At 44.9% G+C, this 22,898-nt stretch overlaps 2 protein-coding genes and 1 long non-coding RNA gene across 3 annotated transcripts in view; 2 read left to right on the forward strand and 1 right to left on the reverse strand.

The window, feature by feature from the left end:
• The window catches only part of LOC139776190 (uncharacterized), a 113,106-nt gene that overhangs the window by 34,751 nt on the left and 55,457 nt on the right, over positions 1–22,898 (reverse strand). The window lies entirely within an intron of this gene.
• Positions 26–3,605, forward strand: LOC139776182 (uncharacterized). Its single transcript, XM_071712710.1, has 4 exons — positions 26–314; positions 468–754; positions 844–1,251; positions 1,379–3,605. Exons 1-4 carry the CDS (start codon positions 68–70, stop codon positions 1,412–1,414), a joined length of 978 nt encoding a protein of 325 aa, XP_071568811.1. The 5' UTR covers positions 26–67; the 3' UTR covers positions 1,415–3,605.
• The window catches only part of Ci (cubitus interruptus), a 79,058-nt gene continuing 75,960 nt past the window's right edge, over positions 19,801–22,898 (forward strand). The window contains exon 1 of the mRNA XM_071712695.1: positions 19,801–21,172. Within this exon, the coding sequence (XP_071568796.1) occupies positions 20,913–21,172 (260 nt within the window). The 5' untranslated portion in view covers positions 19,801–20,912. The remainder of the gene's footprint in view (positions 21,173–22,898) is intronic.

The raw sequence follows: 22,898 nt of genomic DNA on the forward strand, positions 1-22,898 counted from the left end.
AGTGCTGTTAATAGCTCTAGTGACGACCGGCGCAATTCTGCTGGGTCTCCTAGCGATCTGTGTGGGAATGACGTGCTTCCGTCATCCGGGACGCGATCGGAAAACCGGCGATAGACGGGCAATGATCCCCGGAACAGGTGGTGATACCAGCAGCGAGGGTAGCGTCACTGACTTGGCGATACCTCATCACGTACCGCACGTTTTACCACCGCCGCCGCAAATGCTAGCTCCCTTGCCACCGAACAAACGACCAGTTCGTAAGATCAGCGCGAAACCTCGTCATCCACCCAGAAAAGCTACTATGGTGCCCACAGGTATGTCTTATTATTGATACTTTTCATTTATTATATTCCAAACGATCTCTTTCATGTTCACGATTTCTATAACATTTGTATAATATTGATTGCAAAGATAACATATTAAAGTCACATGCCATACTTAGTTCAATAAATTTTACGTCTCTACAGCGATGCCAGTCAACGACGAACAGCGTGATCGCTCTTTGACGGTAATGATCCCACGCGCGAAATATCGATCGGCGCCGCAATCACCGCAACATTACAATAAGACCGTCATGAGTACGTTCGCCGCTGAGGAACATAAACTCATAAGCTATCTCGATAATGGCACGAGCCATTGTCCCGCTAATAGGAAACAAAGTATATCTAGCACGAAGGACTGCAAGGAAGCTGATTTGCAAGGCGCGAGAAACCCGATGACACCCACGGGTGCTCTCGTGAGTGCCGGTTTTCAGGTACAGTTCAGTTTTCATCTCAAAGACAAATCTAAGATGTTTAGAAAGTGTAAAGAAAGTATATAATGGAGTTTTAATTGTATCGACAGGTATCAGCGACGGTGACCCGTACCATGGACGCCGAATCCACCCTGGCGCGTTCATGCGGCGAGACCACTGTGGAACCAGCGACGAAGGTACTGAGGAGCGGAGATCTTCAGGTTGATCTCGACTCGACACTGGCCCGCTCGTGCGGCGAGACAACCATCCAAGCTCCGACGAAGCTCCTTAGATTGGACCTAGGCGAGGCTGGTTCCACTCTGGCGAGATCGTGCGGCGAAACGACGATCCAACCGCCGACAAAAGTCGCCGCCGCCCGAAGGAACAGCGTCAAGGATAACAGGGATAACAGGGATACCAGAGACAGCGCCAGCGAGGGTCACACCATGGCTGAGCGTGACTTAGGCAGCACATTGAGACTTCCAGCGCAACACCCGCCATTGTACAGTCCGGATAGGGTAAGATAGTGCCTTACAAATTTATGTTTAAATCATTTTTTACGGATCACAAACATTTAACATCTTTCTGAAATTGCCATTTCGGTGTTATTAACTGATACTTGTTATTAATTGATACTTTTCACAGACTAGCGATCGGGAATCCAACTTCGATTCTCTATAAACACTCAAACGAGAACGAGTCACGACGGGAAGATTGATTGTGGACGAAGCCGCTGGACGGTATTCTCCGATTAGATTTATGAATCATTGTACGTCGAAATCTGCCGCTATCAAAACACGCGAAAGAACATATTTCATTTCATATCGTTTTATTTATTTATCGCGATTGTTATATGTTTTTAGCTTTTATTCTTATTACGGTACATTTACTTGCCATGTGTTTATTAATGATTTTATAGAGCCTGATGCTCATCAAAATTAATGATGTTCCTTTCATTAGAGGAATTCTTCTAAATTCGATACTTGAATTTCTCAAATTAAAATTCTGCGCGTAATTTCGTCAAGGCGGAAGATAAGCGCGCGTGACTCAACCCCGTGCCAAAATACAACCAATGATATAGGGAAGACATTCGAAGAAGCTCTTTGTCTTCTCTATCGTTTTTTACGAGATCGAGTGACTCGTCGCTGCAGCTGATCGAAATATTAGAATATTTAGTTAAAGAATTTACCTGAATACAACGATTCGAATAATGAACAATTTTAAATTAAATCTCATCAAGAGAATATCAAGTTTAGTATCTCTTCACAGATAAACTTTTATGGAAAAATATTACACATGTAGATTCAAATTTGGAAATAATATTTCGATCATCGCAGCTTACCGTGCATATGCAAGCATGGTGCAACAGTGTCATAAATAGTGAATGACGCTAAATCGTCGTGCCGACAGCACGACAAGATAGCTCGATGCTTACATTGATACACGAAAGGAGAATATTTTTTTTTATTTTTGTTGTTACTGTTTGTTTGTTTAGTCTATTCTCCGATAAGTCACGTCATGTTGCCCGGCTTCGTTGCAAGACTTATATCAGAGCGATCGAACTTGCGTCTGAGTATCGTTCTAATGTTTGCTCGAATGTAAATTGTTTGTGTTATGCATATTGCAGAATATTTTTACATCTGTACTCTTTTCAATGTATTCTAATTTCAATGGTAACTTTGACAAAAATAAATTCAGCAATTAGTGTAAAAATTAATATGTTAAAAAAGTTGCAAAAGAGAATTGCATTTTAACATTTTACATACGAGAAACATACTGTGTCTTCCACTTCATCCGGGGACGAAGCCGCGGCAACGTCGCTATATATCAAACTCGAGAAAGAGCAAACGAGACGCGTTAAGCTCGCGATGTATTTACTGTTAGCTCAATAAATAGCGTAAGCGGAGGTGTAACGAAGGACAGGTGTATCACATATCGAGATCCTCTCGTAAGCCCACGCTTAATCGAAAGATTATACGAGACGGAGATTAAATTCTCTGCCGGTTTAAGAAACGAAGATGACGATGCTCATATACTCTTAAGTTTCGTTACTAACTTTGTCCTCTTTACATCCAAAAATGAACCTTTCCTGATACATATATATAGATATATATACATATACGCATAGAGATACATATAAATATAGATATATTACCCTGTTGTACATACTCTCTCCACCGGAACCTCTTCTACGTAATGCTATTGTAATTTTGTACACTTAGCGCATGTAAACTTATACGTACTTTTAATAAAAGTCAATAATATAACGGCATGTCTTAAACGTACCTGTTTGTCATACTCAAGAAATTATAATCCACTTAAGTACCTAAGTTGATCTGATTAACAATGTTTCAACACGCCAGATATATTATCCGCGTTTTTATGCATTATTATTGTAATCCCGAGATCTTATCTATTGCGCGAATTATCTGCTTTAACCAACTTTTCTTCTAACTTCCATCTGTTTGTGTAAACTTTGAAGTTTTGTAACATATTATTATAAGACATCCTATATAAAAAGATGTGTCAAGTCCTCTGAATTTTATTAGAATGAAAATTGTTATAAATTGGAGACATTAACGATAAACTTGAAAAAATGTTGTTATAGGATAAAGATATTTAAAAAAATAGAGAACAATTGAAAACGAAAAGAGAAATAAAAGCGTCATCGATGATAAAGTACGACTAGCCGAATGCTATGTTACAGATTAATCTCTAACCGTTGTGCGTATAAAGAACTACCATTTATTTTACATATAGGCATTCATCGATATAAGTTACTAAAACGTTTTTATATATATTAAAACATGTAAATCCCGTAGATAATATAAATACTAATTATTTATTCTTATAATAAATTTTTAACGTTGTACATGTAAGTTTTGATGTCTCAACCTACTCTCAGCCATATACATACTCGTCGACGGCGAGAGCATTTCTGCGGCTCACCGTAAAATCGTAAACGGTGACTTGATTAATTTCCAATCAGCGGGTTTATTGTTTCGCAAATTCGATTATGTGCGCTGAACATTTATGGAAGCAATTTCGGACGTAGCCCTTCGCGGCTCGCCCCGTCGTGGCATTGAGAGTCGACGGCCCGACGACTCTCGCTGGGAGAAAAAGCGGCGACGTGCGCCGGTCCGCGTTTCGTGATTCGTCGCGGGCCGCGACTAAAACATGAGCCTAATCCGCAAAACAAACCGATCCTCCGTAGTCCCATTCGAGACGCGATCATTGGCTGCGCGATTTCTGCGTCCCCGTACGCGACGAAAGGTCCGATTCGTCGAAGGGCCCTGACGAAGGGCAGGACAGCAACTGCCGCAAATGACTTTATTTATACTCTCAACCCTTATTAGGACTCCTTATTAGGGCGCTAGCCGCGTCGTAATCGCGAATTCACCGGGAAAATAATTCAGCCTGCGTTAAACCTGTTCCCGAGCATCATACTTTAGTGCGCGGTGAACAGTTTAACTTGTAGCCGATGGGACACGTTGTCACGCGATTGTCATTAACGATCGTCTACTTTGAGTTACGATCAGTATAACTAAGAAAACTTGAAAATAGAAGCTCTGAAAGAGAAAGAGACTCTGCAAAGAGTCTTGTTGCGTGAACGAGAAGTTGCATATGCTATTAAATCCACTACCAAACGATTTATTTCCAGTTAACTATACTGGACGACTTGATAAGACTTGATTCATCAAAACTTATGAGCTCACCTACTGCAAATGACATTATTTATGCTACCGGCCCTTATTAGGACTCTCCCAAGCGTGGTAATCGCGACAGCAATTCAACTCATGTTGGCTGCTCCCTCGGTTAACCATCTGTTTTTGCAACCCGATATAAGGTGTGCCAAATTATATACATTTTATTTCAAACCGTATGTATAAAGTTGTATGTCTATAAAGTTGTATACATTAATTTAAAAAGAGAGTTAAAGAAATCATACTATAATGTTTCGAGACGATAAATGTTAGAAGCCTCGAGTTGAATTCGATACAGTTTACGTTACGCTAGAATGGAATATTATACTTCATCAGCATGTGAATAAAAGAACAATTGAACGCACTCGGAAAAGTACAAATGTCACCTTTTCAAACGTGAGATAATACGAGAATAATGACTAAAAGAATTCTTTACCACGCAACGACCTGAAATGACTTAATTTTTAGCGCGAACTCTTATTATTCGTCATTCTCACAAAGTCCGTCAACCGTGACGCTCTCGCGACACACTGTCGCGAGATAATCGCTCCACGCCTGTGTTTAAGAATCCTCTGATGGGTGCTGGAGTAATAAGTTTTTGTCGACTCGTCAACAAAACGCGGTAAGATAATAAGAGAGACATGTACCATTATTATCGTTCATAAATTTTGTTCAGGTAAAAAAGAAAAGCTCGTCAGAACATATGTGCTTTCTGAGGCTAACAATTTAAATAAGAATACCAATTAATTTATGTTTGTTATATAACTTAATTTTTGGATACACGATTTTCTAAATTTTGCAGAAATTCGATAAGAGAAGAATAATTTCGATTTTTAATTAAACATTATCGAAAGATAGCGCTTTAAAGTTTTCTTTAAATTACCTAGAAAAAGGAAAACATCTTATAGAAGATACTGAAAAAATGTTATAAAGAAATAAATATTATTGCATGATCTTAAAAACCCCTTTCATATATCTAGAAATTAAGAATTATATAAAGGGGAATTATTAAATCAGAAAATTAGAGAAACAGATGTTGAAAACTTGTATAGATAATAATGTTCCTTCAAATTTCACGTCTTCCTCGATGTTTTAAAACCGGTTTGCGCGCTAAAAGCGAGAAATTCGGTTTGCAAGCAAGATTAAAAACAGACGTTTCTCACAGTGGTTTCGGTCGCACGCGCGTTCGTATAATCATGTAAAAATTGGCGAAGCACGTGTATTGATATTAAAATGAGAAACATACCGTTGAAATGAGTCGTCAAGGTTTACACATCAATTTGGAGTTTAATAAAAAATTTTATATTCTCTTATCTCGATTGTCAGAGCGGTCTTTTTACGCTTTTTATTTAACGTCTTTTTATCGCGGCTCTTTGGATAACCGAAAGAAAATGTACGCGAGCACATGCAACGCAATAGGAGCACAGCACACGTTGAGGGCGAAATAGTGGGGGTAAACTTTTCGCGGCGTGCGTGAACCAGCCGCTGCTACCATTCGGATCGTTGGTCCCCCTCTTCAAGACACCTTACCCTGTCTCACGGTACCCCGCCGCTTCCGCCGAGTCATCGACGTTTGGATAAAGGGAGTTTCTCCGTCGGTAAGGTAGGGAGATCAGGGTGACGCCCCCCTGGACGCGAGTCCTCCACCGGTGGGGCTAAATATCCTATCTTCCTTGCGCCCGTACCTCTTTACATCTTACGTCCCGTCTTCGTTACCAACGAGAGTTCGTTCTCCATCTTTTTCCCACTCTCTCTCTCTCTCTCTCACCCTTGCTTTCCATCTCTCTATCTGGTACCGGCCGGCTGCTGGCAGCGCGGAAGGGATCCAGAGCGAGGGGAAAGCCGGCCGTGAAATTAAAACATGATGAGGGGTCTAGATTGAGATGCGAGGGAGAGAGAGATGGCGAAGGAGTAAAAAAGAAGGAATAGCGAAGAGGACGGAGGCAACGGCGAAGACGGAGACGGCGCTAACGCCAGGGACGCATCCGCGAGCGGTATAACATAAATGAACGTCGATTTCGCGGGTGGCTTTTGGCCTTTGTGCCTTTGCGTGCATCATTCGCGAAGTGATTCTTTATTTGTTAAATTACTTCTATTTTTCAAGAGAAAAGATATTTCGTCCACTGAATGCAATCCCAATCCTTTTCTTTAAACACTTGAAGCGTTATTGTGATCTTGAAAAACCATCTTTCTTGGGTTAATTTACCGCAAAGACATTATCTAAACAATAGTCGCTATACATTTGTCGGTCAATAGAGAATCGGAGTACTACATTTAATTCTGTACACGTTCATGTTTCAAGCTTCCTCACTTAGCTCTTAGATTCTATGAGTTGTTGATCACAATGTCGCCATACCGCACCGGACGCGATGAACGCGATGAACGCGATGTCCTTTTTACGCATCGCATGCCACAGAATAAATTGTCCAGAAATTTCTAAGGTCGGCTCGCTTTGTGGGATTAGCCGAGAGCCGGCGGGCTACCAGTTACAAATCATCGGGTCATCCAGTCACCAGTTTACCACCTATCACGCACCACGTGACTTCGCCATCGACATGTTTACCACCTGGATTTATTACGATCCAGTATTTCCGACGCAGCAACAACGATGCGGACGAATCTTTGAGGCGGTCGCAACCGCTCCATTATATCGTCCCCCGTGATAGTCATATAGTTTGTAAACCAGGCGTGATCATGCCCATCAACTACTCATAATGATCGTCTTGGCCTGCTATCTCGCGCTGTGCTTATTCATCCGTCAAAGTACCGCATCGAGCTTTATCGTAGAATATTAGAACTGAAAGGTATTCTATTAGAGGAATGCATAAAACTAGTGTTAAATTGGCATTCACATAAATATTCTTAATCAATCACATCTTGCATAATTTGACGAATTGATTAAACGATTAGCTTATAATAGTGATTGCGTATCCACATCTTTCTCTCTTCTTCAAATAGATATATATGTGTAACTGAATGAGATAAGGACGGCCTATATCGATAAAATTATTAAAAATAATGAAAATTATTTGAAATGACGAATGTCTCAATCTTTCCGTCCTATTTGAAGGGGACATATTGATATATTCGTCATTCTATATAAATTGCATGATTAAATAAACAATAATTATACATCGAAGTACAATCGTAAGATATCCATTCACATGTAACTTACGCATGCTTTTAATAAGCATGCCTTTAGAAAAATAAAAAATAAATTCGAGAAGGGCGGAATATACTGCTCATCGTGATATATTCGCGGGTTAAACGGCCCGAGTATAGCCATAAACCGACAACATTTTTCGTGTTTGAATTTTCTGTGAAATCCTTTTCACGCGATTGGTTCCGCGGACGATCGACATTGACGGCCGGATGGGTAGTTTCAGCGAGGGTGAAGACGATGACGGCCGACAGTCTCTGGCCCTGTATCGAAGTCCTTAGAGACCATTCGATAGCACGAGGTCCTGTGGTCATAGATCACGGCGGATTCCCTCTATCCTCTTTTCAGGAAGCGGCACAATGCTGGGTACCGATGCTGCCTGCCATTATAGGCAGAGCCGATCCGGTCGCGGCCCTGCCGTCGACAATGGATGCGAAGTCGGCCATTGTGCGGGTGATTTGGGACCTTGGGATAGACCGGAGAGGCCTTCCCTCTTTCTGCCGAGTTACCGAGATGTCTTCATTAGGCCCATTTCGTCGCTCCGGGATATACAGAGAAGTGCGGCTTGTTACGACCCCGGCGAAGAGAAGCTGAACATTTGAGAATCAGCGGCGTGAATTGAAGGTGGTATGGTACGAGAGAAGTTGCGTGTTCTGGAGATTTTTCCAGATAATGAGGACCGTGTAATTGTTTAACACAAGGCAAAGTTGCCTATTTTCTCTTGAAAAGATCGTGAAAAGCGTCTCAAAGGGAATACAACCATGACGAAGTCAAATGCAAAACACAAAGTGTTTGCATGCTTTAATAAATGACTAATAAGAACTGATGATGACTATTTACCGATTTTTAGATTTATTGATTTTGTAAAGAATAAAGTAGTTTATTAAATTATCACCACAGTAGACCCCTGTATGACATGGGGAATGTTCCGTGTTATACGAGTCACATAGATTATACATATAAATTATGTATGCATATGAAAACACATATTTATAAAAGATGTAACGGTTTATTATAAAAAAATGTAAAATAAATATTAAAGATACAACAGTAACATATTTTTTATTTCACTTTAAAACAAAAAAATATTAAAAATTTTTTAACATAATTATATCGATATAAACCTGTGTTGTATAGGAATCTACTGTACGTAATAATGTAGTCGTATTACACGATGCAGTATTAGTGTAAATATAATCATTACTATGCAGTATCATTGAGAGATTTTGTGGATAAAAAACGAGCTCGACGAAATTTTTCACATATTTTTCATGTCATAGCGCAGCTTCCAAAGGAAAATGCGTACAATTTGCGAATGTTCACAGTGGAGTTCGAGCGATGAATGACACAAAGACGGGACATTAGCCGGATGGATCCTGTCATTTGGCGGGATTTACCTGCCTTTCGGTCTTTTTTCGTATGACATTTAGTCCTTCCCCCCGTCGTGAAACGTCGCAAGTCAGGCTCGAAATGGCAGCCCCTCTTCCAGCGGTAAAGCCGACAGATCCGCCCCGGCACGCAATTCATCGCTTCCGTCGTGGACATTACATCTAATCGGTATCCCCTACGATTCGTCAACTTCGTCCGATTTTTTCGCGCAAAAATGTTAATCGCGAGACAGTTGTAGCAACATGAAGTGATATCACTTTTTATACTTACAGCAATTACTTTTACTTTTACTTATTACTTATTACTTACAGCAATTCTCGTGATCAGAAGATATAATTTTAAAAAAGCCATAATAATTAATATCATAGAATTATTAATTTATATTTTGCCTGCAAATTAAGAATTTTAATATTGTTGTACTCATAAGGAATAAAGTAAACTGCTGCTACTGTTATCATTAGTGTTAAATTTTGAGAGATGCTGTCTGTGTATATAAACACAAATAGACGTATAACGAAGCATAAAATGCCTTTCTCACATCGTAACGTTTCGAAAATCGTAAAACAATCTCGATGATCCTGACGATTAACGTGTCAATATATTTCAACGCTTCAGCCGTAAAGTCGTGTAGGAGAAACTTTGTCCCACACCTAATTAAATTCGTGGCGAGATTCCGTGGTCGACGATCGCCTAACCGATCGGAACGTCTTTTGGCGGCGTAGCCCGATTTCCAAGAAACTTGTACGGTCCTTCGGTCGGTCGACCGATCGAAACAGGAAATACCCGAGCCTCCATCGCGAGACCGAACACGACAAATCTATCGCGTGGTCGCAAACGTCATAAATTTCGCCGAGATAAAAATCGGTAGAATGCATCAACCACGATAAATTACAAGTAGTGGAAACGAATTTACAGCCCGTGATCATAAAGGCTATAATAAAACGCTCGCTAATAATGAGAAAAAAAATCTTGTTTCCCATAAAGAGTTTTGTTGTAAATTAAGTTCATAAAATAGTTCTTAATTCAGTGAGATATCAGATAGTAATATAACACAACGGAGCACGAAAAATTTGGAGATACAATCCGTGTAAATCCTTAACTGCTATAAAAAATTTGAATAGCATAAACTACGCTTCGATCGGGAAGGTTAATCTTCCTTGCGATGTTATGCGACAAGTGTCCTTTGTCAAAGATGTCATCGATGAAATCATTAAAGACCGACGAAATCCGATTTTCCACGGTCACGTAACGCCTAACACCTCACGAATTTTGTGTACGTCGAATTTCTTGGCCTGTGCCCGCTATTTATACTACCTACTTTCTTTTTCTCTCTCTTGTTTCTCCTTCCAACTTGTGAAACGTGTCGCGAGCAAGACGTACGCAAGAGCGAAGCGTATCTGGTGAGGCTGATTAGCCGGGAAATCGTAGGGCCCGTAGGCGTGACAGAATCTATACGATCCATTCGTTTCCCCTCGATTTTCACGCCCGGATCGTTACGACACAACGGTCCAGAACCGCTTCGAATTCTCGAACGGTGATAATTTCCTCGGAACGTTGACTCGTACACCTTACAACCCGGCCCATTCGTTACAGTGGCATCGAAACGTTTCCCTTCACGTGTCCCTACCACGACCGCCACACCGTATCGTGTGTAAGCGGACGGCGATCTAATTAGCGCCAGGTCGGTCCTTTTATATTATTCGCAGGGTGTCGGGAACAAGATGATTACGGGCTCTCGGCAGGATCCTGGCACAGCCGTCGTCTCCGTTCGAAAATGAAAAATCGTGTTTCTCCCCTAACACTTCCCTTCTCTCCGATATATAATCCGTTTTCATTATACGTGCGAGGAAACCGACAGTTCCTAATATCCTTGGCTTTATACGAACTCTATCCTATCCTAGATAAATCTACAGATTTTACGCGTATGCAAATGTTGCGATTTCTGAGAAGCGAGAGACCCATACATTATTCGAGCAGGATTTATTGATTTACTTTCATTCGATTTGCGGATACCAGACAGACGCACGACTCTCCGACGATCGACGGTCGAAAAGCGTTTGTTGTGCTCGCATGCTACGGATAATGAGATGAGTCGGCCATAAAGCGCGACGGCAAGTAGCGTGAAGATCCTTTTGCTACTACAACGTGCGGGTAATAATTACGATATCGAGTTCGCAAGCAGGACAAGGAAGGACGAGAGAGCGTGGAGAAGTCGGCGAAATGAGGGATGAGAGCGCCGCCAATAGGGAATCAACCGCGGACCCCCAACGTCATAATTTATCTTCATCGGCGAGGCTGGTGCCCGGGTTGCCTAACTTTCCGGTGGATTAGCGGTCCGCCTCGCGCACGTAATGATCGTGTCGACGACGGTAGGTAGAACGAAGGCAGCAGGTAGCGGCGAAGGCGAGAAGCAAAGAAGAATCAATTTTGGTTTTTCTCGTCCTCTCGATCGTCGTCGTTTTCGTTGTCATCGTTTTCGTCTTCGTCCTCGTCGTCGTCGTCGTTGTCGTCATAGTCATCATTGTAACCCTTACAAGAAGCAACGGCAGATAGAGCAAACAAGGAACAAAGGCCTCCTCCGGGGTGACTTGCGAAAGTCCCCTACGGCGGCTTCTTACGCTCCTGAACGTCATGGGGCCCGTTCAGCGCTCATAAAGCCCGCTAGGGGCCTCACCATGGAAAAACAATGAGGCGGCCCGATCAGGCTCGGGCTCTCTCTCTCTCTCTCCGCGGCCTCTCTGATTCGCCATGAAGACAACAAGAAATTGACTACGATGGCTGCTCTCGCTTTTACCGTCGCGATGCACCAACGGGTTCTCCTTCACGTTCCCCGTCTCGAGAAACCAGAGATTCTGCGTTTCGCCTCGGAGCTCCTCTCGCAATTAATCTCTGTGCGATATCAAGAAAAGGGATCTTCGGCTTTTAGTAGAATAGACAAAGCCGTTCAAATTTGCCATTTGAAAAGCAAGTGCGAACGCGTTCTTCGTGTTTTCGTGAATTTGTCGTTTAAAATTTCGTGGTGCATGCGGATCAAATGGAGCGTGAATTTCACGAGGCTTCTCCAAGACTTCGGCTTCTCGCTAATTCGTGAGCGATCTTATCTCGGAATCTCACTTGGGAGCAAGCTACTAACTCTCGACACCTCGGTGGTAAGTTCTCGCTCTCTCGGTCGTTCCCTCGTCCATTTCGGGCGCCCTTCGCCGACACCGTTACTCTCTTTTTCTCTTTCAGAGACGCAGCGTACCATGGGACACAGAAAAGAGATAGAGAGCTCTCTCTCTCTCTCTCTCTCTCTCTCTCTCTCATGCCCGCGCGCGCGAACATGTCTCAACTTCCACTGTGCAGATCGGCCGAGCAGATAAACCGAACCACGAGCGTTTTCTCTGCGACTTGAGCTTCGGTGGAGTCCAAAGAGTGTCCTGGAAAGCGTACGGTACCGTCGTAAATCGTAATTCACCGCTTTTTGTGTGGAGCCGCGCGTGGGATATGAAAATGGAGCGAGCGGGTCGACGCTCCCCCGTCGACTTTTCGGCGCGGCTCTTTCCTCTTCGGCATTTGCCTCTTTCTTTCTCTTGATATTGCCGGCGTTTCTATACATACGGGAAAAGGAAAAAAAGGAACAAACGTGGAACAAGAGTCAGGAACGCGGGCCGAGCCAATGAGAAAGACGAGAGAAACCTGGTAAATGGGGCTGTAAATCTGGAGGGCAGACCCATTATAAGTTTATTACCGACTTTCCTCGACGCGCGACACTTCTTCGGATACGAGCCAAGAGTCCGAGCTCAAAACCTGTTACACACACGCGTGGTACCTGGCCAGGGAAGGAGAGAAGGAAAGAGGGATAGGGAGGGGAAAGATGGTGCTATATATTAGAGGTCATTAGTTATCTTAGTTTACTGGAAAAAATTGTTATGGCTTTCGAGCTGTTTGGCCTCAACCAACATCCGTTGCGGACAGTAAAGAATTCGATCCCGTAGTTACATACGTGTCATATATAGTTTCTCAATCAATGTAAACTAATAAGATTAATGAATAGGCACGGATATGAATAATATTATATTTGGATCGTGCTATGTATGTAATTATAATTCTCGTTTTAATTTCATTAAGAATTTAGACGGCGTTTAAGATTATATTATGAGAAATATGCATCAGGAGCCAGACTGCCGCGGCATTCTGATTACGGAAGTAGGCTCGCCCCGCAACCGTACGATTTTGTAAATCACGATGCAGTAATTATTCGGCGTTAACTCAAAGCGAATTTCTCTGCTCGCGCGGCTACTTCGATTCACGGCGCGTTGAGTTTTTCAAGCATGCCGGATATTCGGGTCCACCGACGGCCCCACCGAACGTTTCCCCGTGACGGAGGTGGAGCGAGGGGCCCCGAGGGTTTAATAACACCGTGGGTCCCGGCATAACCGACCGAGACCGACCGGGCCCTCCCCCCAACCCCTTTTGGCATATATATAGCAATTAGGCCGTGGAACGTCTCTATCCCAAGCCGCGGCGGCCTTCCCAACCATGATTAGAGGACATACGCACGCGGTGGGGGCCCGGCTGAGGGGCCCTCACCACGCCGTCCACCACGAGATTAAGGTCTCTTCCACGCTCTGCCTCCCCCTTCTATCTTTCTCCTCTCATCCGCGAGGAACAGCCTGCAGCGGCAAAACGCGTCGGTTCGAATTTCGACGCGTGACAACCTCGTAATACCTGATATTTATGCGACGCTAGTGATCAACCAAGGACAAGTCACGCTTGCGAGAAGTGGATAATTGCGTAATCTGTCGCCTCTCTTCCCTTGGCGCAGGGTGATTCACTTTTTAGAGTCTTCGAATCTAAGCGGGAAGATAAAAGGTAGACGACGAGTACGAATAAAGATATCCATCGGGTGGGGTATCAATAATTTTTGCCTGTAGAACGTAATTCATGGTAATTTTAGGACCACACGAGAAACGTCGGAATTAGCTGTGTCGCGAGCGCCGCCTTGGGAGCGAGTTAACATAAGAAAAAGACATCATCAGCGGACGAAGGTGAAATAAAGATGAGATTAGGCTTGCGGTTAGAGAGGTCCGAAGAAAGACGTAAATAGGACCTCGATGACGCCAGAGGCATCGGTATCTCCACAAAGATGCCGATACGAACGACCATAGAAAGGATACATAAATAAAAGACAGGTGCATTTTTCAATCCTTAAGAAGGGATAATCCGATATCGACCAGAACGCGTCTAGTAATTTTTCGTGTATCGAACTTGACGTTTTCCTATTCAAGTTATAATTGAGGATTCTTTCGGTCTGTATTTACCTCTATGCTATATTTTTCTCGGTCCTTAATTCGTAAATCCCGAAACATAGGTAGAGAAATGATTATTATTTATAATTAAAATTTATAGAGAAAGAGCGAACTGAATCTAATTATCTTAGATATCGAGGCTCAATTAATATTTTTTATCTCAACGAAAATCGCAATTCGTGCTCGCCAAATTTTTGTGTAGCAGCGCGCGCGAGAGTTTTATCAAAGATGTCGGCAGCCTTGTCGAGAAGAGTAAGCGCGGCTCTCGAGCTCCGTCTTCGGGAGGTCTTCGCGTGAGGCGAGGCCACCATGTTTCTCCCAGACTCCGCGGCTCTCTTCATCTCTTCGTCCCCCTAACAAGGGTCCATTCGCTTCATCTTCTTCTTAGACCCGGCGTGCGAGCATCGGCCACCTTGGGGCGCCCCCGGGTGGCGAACAGACCAATCTGCCTTACGCCACCTCTGCTCCGATCCTTCCGAGGTTCACCTCTCGCGTCTTTCTTCGTCATCCTTCTTTTATCCTCCTCTATCTTATTCGTAATTGCCGAAGAATATTCGGTTATTTGTCGCTAATCGGTCTGAGTTTTTCTTTCAATAACATTTCGGAATATTCAGACTTCATCTAAGAAAGGGCGGAAAAAAGTTTCGCCATAAATGTCATTGCCTTGAAGTTGATGGACTTCAATCACATCGTTGAACGTTCCCGAGTCATCCGTAGCGCGTGCAGGACGTCATGTTCGGCACATAGTTACTTCATTCGACAACCGAATATCTCGATTCGAGCCGCTCTTCGACAGCAGTGGTCGAAACTGGCAGGTGAACGCGCCTGTCGTTTTCCCACGCCCAAATGTTGTGGGGCCCTGTAATAATAAAGAGGCGCCGCCGCATTGCGACCGACCGCGAACGTACATCGACGGCTCGTTTCGTGGGGACCCTTTGGGGGCCCCACCGCCGCGTCGTGCCGCCACCGCGCTCTGCCTCCGTTGTGTATCGGAGTCCTCCAGCTCATGGAATCCCAGGAAACGAGGAACAAATTATCTCGTCAGACGGACGCACACCGGTTTGAAGCGACGAGAGGATCGCTCGTTGGCTCGGGGCGTCGAGGGAACGAGAAAGGCCTCTCTCCCCGCGATCACCCCACCTACGAATCGGCCTCGCCGGCCGTCTTTCTTCCACTCTGGACATCTCACCATGCGCTCGCTACGAAACCTCGCTGTCTTCTTCTATCTATAAACCGTCCCTCGTCCCCGATAACTAACTGACCCAACGCCTAGCGCCCCGCGTGTCGGCACAGGCGGCTTCTTTCTTACCTGATGAGTGCGTACGGACACACACGCACGCACACCGCACGCACGCACCGTTCGTGAGATCAGCCGTCACGCCAACGACGTGCAGAAGAGGATGATGAGGTAGGAGAGGATGGAGGGTGGGTGCTGGTTAATGAGCTAGAACCACGGGGGGCTTGAAAACGGGCCTGCGAGGCAACGGGCTCCATCGGCTTTCTGGGAAGTCACGAATCGCACAGCCTCCTGGCCGCTCGTGTTACGTTTCCCGCGTAAAACCCGCCACTTCTTTACCTCACCTTCGCCTTCTGTCGTTAAGTCAGGCCAAAGGCACGCGTGTGGTTTACCGAGAAGGCATTCCGTTTTCCTTGTTTGCGATTCTGGCAATTCGCAACATTCGAACAATCTTTATTTGAATAATCGGACGAAAGCGATATAACATTCCTCGATGTGTTTTTAACATCTTGATATTCTTGATAATTCAAAGATTAAGATGTAAATTGATTTCACCGTACTTTGATACACGATGGCTCAATCTCTAGGAGAATAAATATCAATAAGATTAAACTCGTGAAACACAGAAAAAAATACCGGATATCTATTCAAAGATAAAGATGATACGAATTATTCTGCCGAAACCCTATTCGAAGAATTTAAGAAAACTTCTTCGGAACGGTAGAGTGTCGAAAGATCAATAACGATCATGGAGAATAATCTTTAAAAAGTTACAGTTGGAATAAGAAAGACGGAACGATAAGCCGGCGAGAGAAAGGAGATTGGAAATGTCGACGAAGGGGAGAGAGCAAGTAAGAACGAGAGGAAAGATGCAGCGAGAGTGGGGCACACCTGACCAACAGGTACCCAGTGAGGTCCCCCATAAGCAGTCCCATCATTGGCTCGGCCCACTCTCCCACTACCACGTGGGGGCTTTCTCTCTAAAGGGTTCCAGTTCCAGTCAGCCAGTCTTCCCTTTCTACAATCATCCAACGTCTTACTGCTAAGACTCCTTCCAAGCGAATAGAGATGCGAATAACGAGACTGCGAGATGCCACGAGATACCATTATTTTATTTTTTTGTTATTCCATGTTCGTAGCATTCATCATAACCCGAAAACTTTCGATGCACGAGCGTTGAAACGGTCATCGATCATTCTGATCTCGCTCGCAGAATCTCCATCTCTCGCGAACGATTTTTGAACAAGACAAGTATTATGGGAATACTAACGTAAGTTAATATATCGGCCGTTGATGATATTCAATACGTGGAAAAAGATGAAGAGCAAGGTGAAGAGCTGGAAATTCCTTCTACGCGAAAGGAGGTCCAACGGCAGGAAGAAACGGAAGGCGATCCTCTTATGCCCCGGTCATAACGAGCGTGGCGTTGTTGCCGGTTCGACTGTGCTCGCATAGTGCATGTAACACGCGTCCCTTTTTGTTTACACTGGATAACACGACTACCATGAAGCGAGGTAACTGCTTTTTGCCATGTTCTCTCAGGAGCAGCTCTGTAAGACGGATCGATTGGACGTAGCCGCACTCGCATATCGCCACTCTGTCGATTTTAACGACCGCACGGTCCATTCACTCCGGGCCGGCCGTACAAAGCGATCTCGCTTGACAATTCTATTTCTTGTCCGTTCTCCTCGCCACCATCTAAATAGCCCGGCGACGTCGGCCACGGCGATTCAAGAAGTCGACAAAACGTATCGATCGGACACGGCCGGGAAGGAGACAGGAAGTCATGCTTGTCACGCGATATCCTAAGGTGTACGTTCGCGGCGGATAAACGTTTTAATGACTCGCGATCACATGATCATTAATGTTTCCTAATTTTATATTTTCTCCGAGGATGAATAAACGCGATTCAAGGTAAGCATTCATCAGCTTCCGCGAGTTGCGAATATTTATAAAGGATTTCGGAAGAAAACACATGCGGAACTGTTAAGTAAATATCGTTCTAATAATTTACAAAGGGAAAATGACGAATATTACGCGTGTACCACGTTATAAAAGGAATGGTGAACTATCAACAATGTCGGAGAGCAGGATGAATCAAGTGGCGTTGATTCGCAAGAATGAGCAAGTCCGAGCCGATACCTAAAAGCCTACCGTAGATTGGCCGGTCGTTTGACGATAATTAGGTCCCGCGGAACGGAATCTCGCATCTCGCCTCCTCCTCGCTGCCGAGAGAGCGACCGGGCGGGCCAGCAAAGTCAACAAAATAATGAGTAGTTACGGGTGTTTGTCGGCAAACGCGAACGTAACGCGGCTCGAGGCTGATGAGGAGGATCCACGCCGGAGAATTACATGGATGCGTCGAGGGGGGACAAACGACGAGTAGGTTGGAGAGGACAACCACAACGAGTCGACGGCTAGTTAATGACTCTCTATGCATTTGTACTCTCTCGCACCGGTGATTATCGAGACGCTTGTCCTAGTGGAATCTCATTCAAGATTGATACGATGCCATCTTCATTTTCGCAATTTACGAATAATCACGATTATTAAATGCCATCACATCCGTCGATCATTTTATGGTCGATTTTTGTTTTCATTTGCACCATGGTTCCATGGTTGTTTTCGAGAAACTTTGTAGATATCAAAGCAGATCGCATCGTGTCACGAGAATCGGATATTAGACGACATCTAATGAATACTATTAAAATACGACTCGTTAAACTCGACGGCGTTTTCAAAGAAGAAGATGCTGACTAAAGCTTTATGTACTACTTCTAAGTGTAAAAAAAAAACTTTGACGTCGTAATAAAGACAGATAGGGTAGTAAACGGTTTTTCGAGACGCGCGCTCATTAATCTCGGGAAAAAATGAGTTGTTATAAGAGTTGATGAGATGCGAGCCGCACCCTCGCATAAGATTCTCGGTTGTTTCACACGTGCTGCGCGAGAACACAAAACCGAAGGGTCGAAAACGTGAAGAAAGGCAAGATAGGCGGCGAGGTCCATAGAACTCTCGCCGTTGGTGACCAAATTTTTTCCTCGTCATTATGTGAGTTCGAGAAATCCGCGCGGCCGTTCTAAAACAAGGCCGGCTAAGAGGAAAACACTCGATACCGGGCATATGGTGAAAATTCAGGCGGGGTCACCGGAAGCTGAGCACTTTGGTAAGTTGCGTCAGACGCATGTGTTTCGCACACGTATCGCCGATGGTGTTCTGACAATTTTTTCAAGATCGATAAAGGAACAATATTCTCGATGGAAAAGCGAATTTTAATATACATAATACGAATAACGATATTGTGTGGATATGATAATTCCTCGTGCGAAACTAAATTAAAGTTGTAAAATAATTTTCTTCGAAAAGATCGGGTATCGATTGCGATAGACTGATAAATAAATAAAGTAATAGAAACGATAGAAAGCGAAACATATTGTTAATGTTTAGGAATTCGAATTCAGGTAGGAATAATAATCTATATAGACAAACATAGAATTGGATTTTAACTAAATACACGCGATATATTGAGCGAATATTTTAAACTGATTTTCTCGTAATGATTAATTTTTGGTGTCATATTAACATCAACGTGTAGTTTATTTCGACAAAATATTACGATGTAACATCTGCGAATAATTTGAAAAAGTCAAAGCGCAATTACGCTAATTATTGCACGATAGTTTTCGGTGCCCACTTTCATCTGAAAGCGCATTTAGAAAAAAAAAAGCCGAAGGCCAGAAAGAGAAGAAGAGAGAGAATGACTCGTCTTTCTCCGATACACCCACGCGTTTCCCTTCGTAGCCGCGGGAAGCGGGAACGAGACGAAAGATCGAAAAGGGCTGAGGGTGGGAGTCAGGGACGGCTGGTGCTAGTTGAGTTGTCGAGCTGACACGCGTTCTCTCTCCTCGTTCCGCCATCGCCGCGCCAGTCGTCTCCCTTTAACTTTCAGCCCACAAGTTCCCTCTCTCCTCACGATTCTTCCCACTATTCCCGAGAGAGCGATCCGCCTCTCTTTCTACCCCGCATCATCCCACAAAGTCGTACCTCTTTCTCGTAACTTTCTCGCTCTCTCGCTCTCTCTTTTTCTCTCATTCTCTTTTTCCCCACCCTTTTCTTACATCGAATTTTCCTCTCCGAGTCTTCGCAGCCTCTCTGTCGCACGCCTACCCGGGGAACACGCTACAGCCACTGCCACACGCCCGACCTCTCTCCTTCTCGACCATGCTCCCTCTTGATGGCCGCGATGGTGGTGGTAGTAGTGGTAGTGGAGGAGTTTCAGTACCGCCATACCCGCCAAAGCACAAGCACCGTGACAGAGCCCGCATGCACGTTTCGACTCGCGTCTTTCTCAAAGCAGACAACTTCGTCATCCCTCGCGCCGTCGGAGACACGGCCTATCGTGCACCTAGACGAAGAGATTAATTATTTGCATTCCGGGCACAGGAACGGTGAAACCTAATGTCAGAGTGTTTCCATTTTGGAATAAATCAAGTGTCGCGCGTGTTATTTGCCGATCGGCCCGCGGTGCTCCGGTATGTTCGTTCGTCGGGGGGGTAGTGGTTAGGAATGCGATCGCAAGGACGTCTGACGCGCCGTCAGAAGCAGTTTAATCGTGGTGAACGTGCTGCCGATTCGTGCGATCAGTGGAAGTCGTCGCGCGTTAATCGCGACGACGGTGATCGATTGACACCGCCTCACGAATCTGTCTGTTCGACGACGGAATCGTTCGTGCGACGATAATACGCGTTGTGACCTGGCCGGTACGCGTTGCCACTCGTTCAAATCAGTGACCGATCGAAACTGGCCCGCGTGGATTAACGAACAGTGAGTCACCGTATTCGGCGGCCTAGTGAAAGGAGTCTCGCGTCGGTAGCAAAAGCCGTTGGATAATTCGAATGTCCGCAAGCAAATCTGTCACAGACGGAATCAAGATCGACCCTAAGGATACGTTTCAAGGAGAATCTGCGAGAAACGTTGTGTGAGCGTCGTTGAAAACTCCGTAGGATTGACTCCTTCGGAAGCGCCGACGGGCCTATCGACACAAGACACGTTTTCGCCATTCAAACTCTGAGAACGAGAATGTAGACGTGGAGAAGAGCGCGCCTCACGAGACAGGTCGATCATCTCGATCGAGGACAAACGAGGAGGCAATTGCGGTGACATATTCATCGCACCGGTGTCTTTCTTCAAAGACAAGTGAACGGTCTCTTTCAGAACGGACTATGTCCGCCATTGTCGCCCGTCGTTTGTATCATCGGTGCCGCAAGCAGGGTGCCGGGACGACGTGCGATCTGCCTTGATCCTGGAAGGGACGGGCGGCGATTTTCTGGCGCGACAGCTGGCTTTGGCAGCAGCGGCAACAGCAGCAGCAGCCGCAGCGACGGCGGCCGCCGGCAGGATGCCGGAGAAGGAGGTCGCTTATCATCAGGAGGCATTCTCGTTGCTGCAGCCGCCGCCACCGCCGCATCACTCGCACTCGGCCTTCCACGCGGCCTTCCATCCGCACCCCCATGCGGCACCCCCGCCGCCGTTTCATCCGCATCACGGGCCACCACCGCCGCCGCATCCGGCGCATCCGGCGGCCGCCGCTTGGGAGCATCACGCGGCGGCGGCCGCGGCCGCCGCGGCCGTAGCTTTCCACCCACCGCCACATCACCCGTGAGTTTTTATTTACATTCACTTTCAACTGTCCATACGTGACGTGCTGTGACGAATGTCAAGAGTGAGTTGTATCGAGAAACTATTTATAAGCTCGAGCTTGATACTTGATACCGAACTCCAGCGTCTTTTTAGAAACGTTATAGAAAAAACTTGAAAGAACATCCAAGGAGAACCCGTGATATACATTTAAACGTAAATGTTATAACGAAATCTTCGGTTTAACAGATTCATTAAATCATTATAAAGGAATTAGTTTGTGTACTATCTTGTCTCACCGTGAAATTGCTCGTGTTTGCTATTCGGTGTTTATCATTCGTGATCGCAATTGTTCCTACCTATATTTAAGTAGAATTCAAAGTCATTAGATATGGATCAAGATATGCGATATAGCCACCGAGTGCACACGACTTTTCAACTCGACGCACACCGCGAACGATTAGAATTAAGATTTAAGGAGTTTGCATGTTATTATACGTCACCCTTTCGTAAGGGGCAAGCCCGTAATATCGGTTCGCGGAATTTCGATCGAACTTTGTTAATAATTAGTTCACTCGCAATCTCCCAGCTGTTCCGTGCGAGCGAAAAGACGTTGATTTATGCGTAATCACCTATAATTTGTACATGCTGGAAATACGAAGTACACCGACGCAAATTGACTATGTTATATTTTACGTAACATGATTGCATCTAATGAAAACAGCGCGAGATCAACGATTTTACTTTGCATTTGCATACACGGTGATCGGCGAGTGGTACGAGTCGCGTTATTGCGCGCGTGAAACAAGAAGCGTTAACAAGAAACGTTAACAAGAAACGTTAACAAGAAGCTTCTCAACGGGAGAATCGACGAGATCGGAAGGCATGCGACGCGCTCTAAGTATCGAATCGAACACACGGGCGAGAGGAGCTCGGGCGGAGAATCGCGTTACCGGTGGAATAGCCGCCTAACGTCTTAATCGAGTTAATTAAAGCCTCTTCGCACGTTTTCACGTTCCGCGAACACGACACGCGATTGCACGCAACGAGATTACCTCCTCCGACACCCTCGCCTCGCCGCGGTCGAGGCTAGGCGCTCTCGGACATGGAAACGGAGTGGCGCGCGGCGAGCGACGCAATAATTAGACGCTTCGACGCGGACCGAACAAAGCCGCGGTTTCCGTCCTTTCAGCGCTTCATTTTCACCGTGGAATTGCGGTGCCCCGTCGAAAGGCCTAATAGAGACCGCGCCATTATTCTCGATCTCAGGTGCTACGACGTATCCCCGAGGGATACGGAATACCTTCACGAATACCTTCAGATCGAAAATGAGGCACGAGTAACAAAGTTGCCCGAAATGTACATTTGTTACAGTGGATGTTTCTATTCATTTTAATTTAACGCACGACTTCTCTCTCAATGTTACGGAACATCGCGGTTAATCAGCGTCACACTTCGCCGACTTGGTGGTCAATTAATAATGCACAATTAAAATGACAATTATGCAAAAAGTCAGTCGCTTAATCTCGATCGTCTCGGACGACATGAATATTTTAACGGGGACGACAAAGTGAGGAAAAAAAAACGGGTGCATTAAGAGCGTTGTAAAACTCGGCGTTGATTCTTCCGCAGCATTAAATCAGGCAGCAACTGTAGCAGGTGTCCCGTACGGCAATCACCGGAGCTCCAGTATGTCGGTCCAATTAAGCATTTAATTGCAACAGTTGCCACCCTCTCGATCATCCGC

This window comes from Temnothorax nylanderi, unplaced genomic scaffold (assembly GCF_030848795.1).
Source record: "Temnothorax nylanderi isolate EJ_2023f unplaced genomic scaffold, tnyl_v1.0 TNYL_tig0005_pilon, whole genome shotgun sequence".
In the NCBI taxonomy this organism is placed as follows: Eukaryota; Metazoa; Arthropoda; class Insecta; order Hymenoptera; family Formicidae; genus Temnothorax; species Temnothorax nylanderi.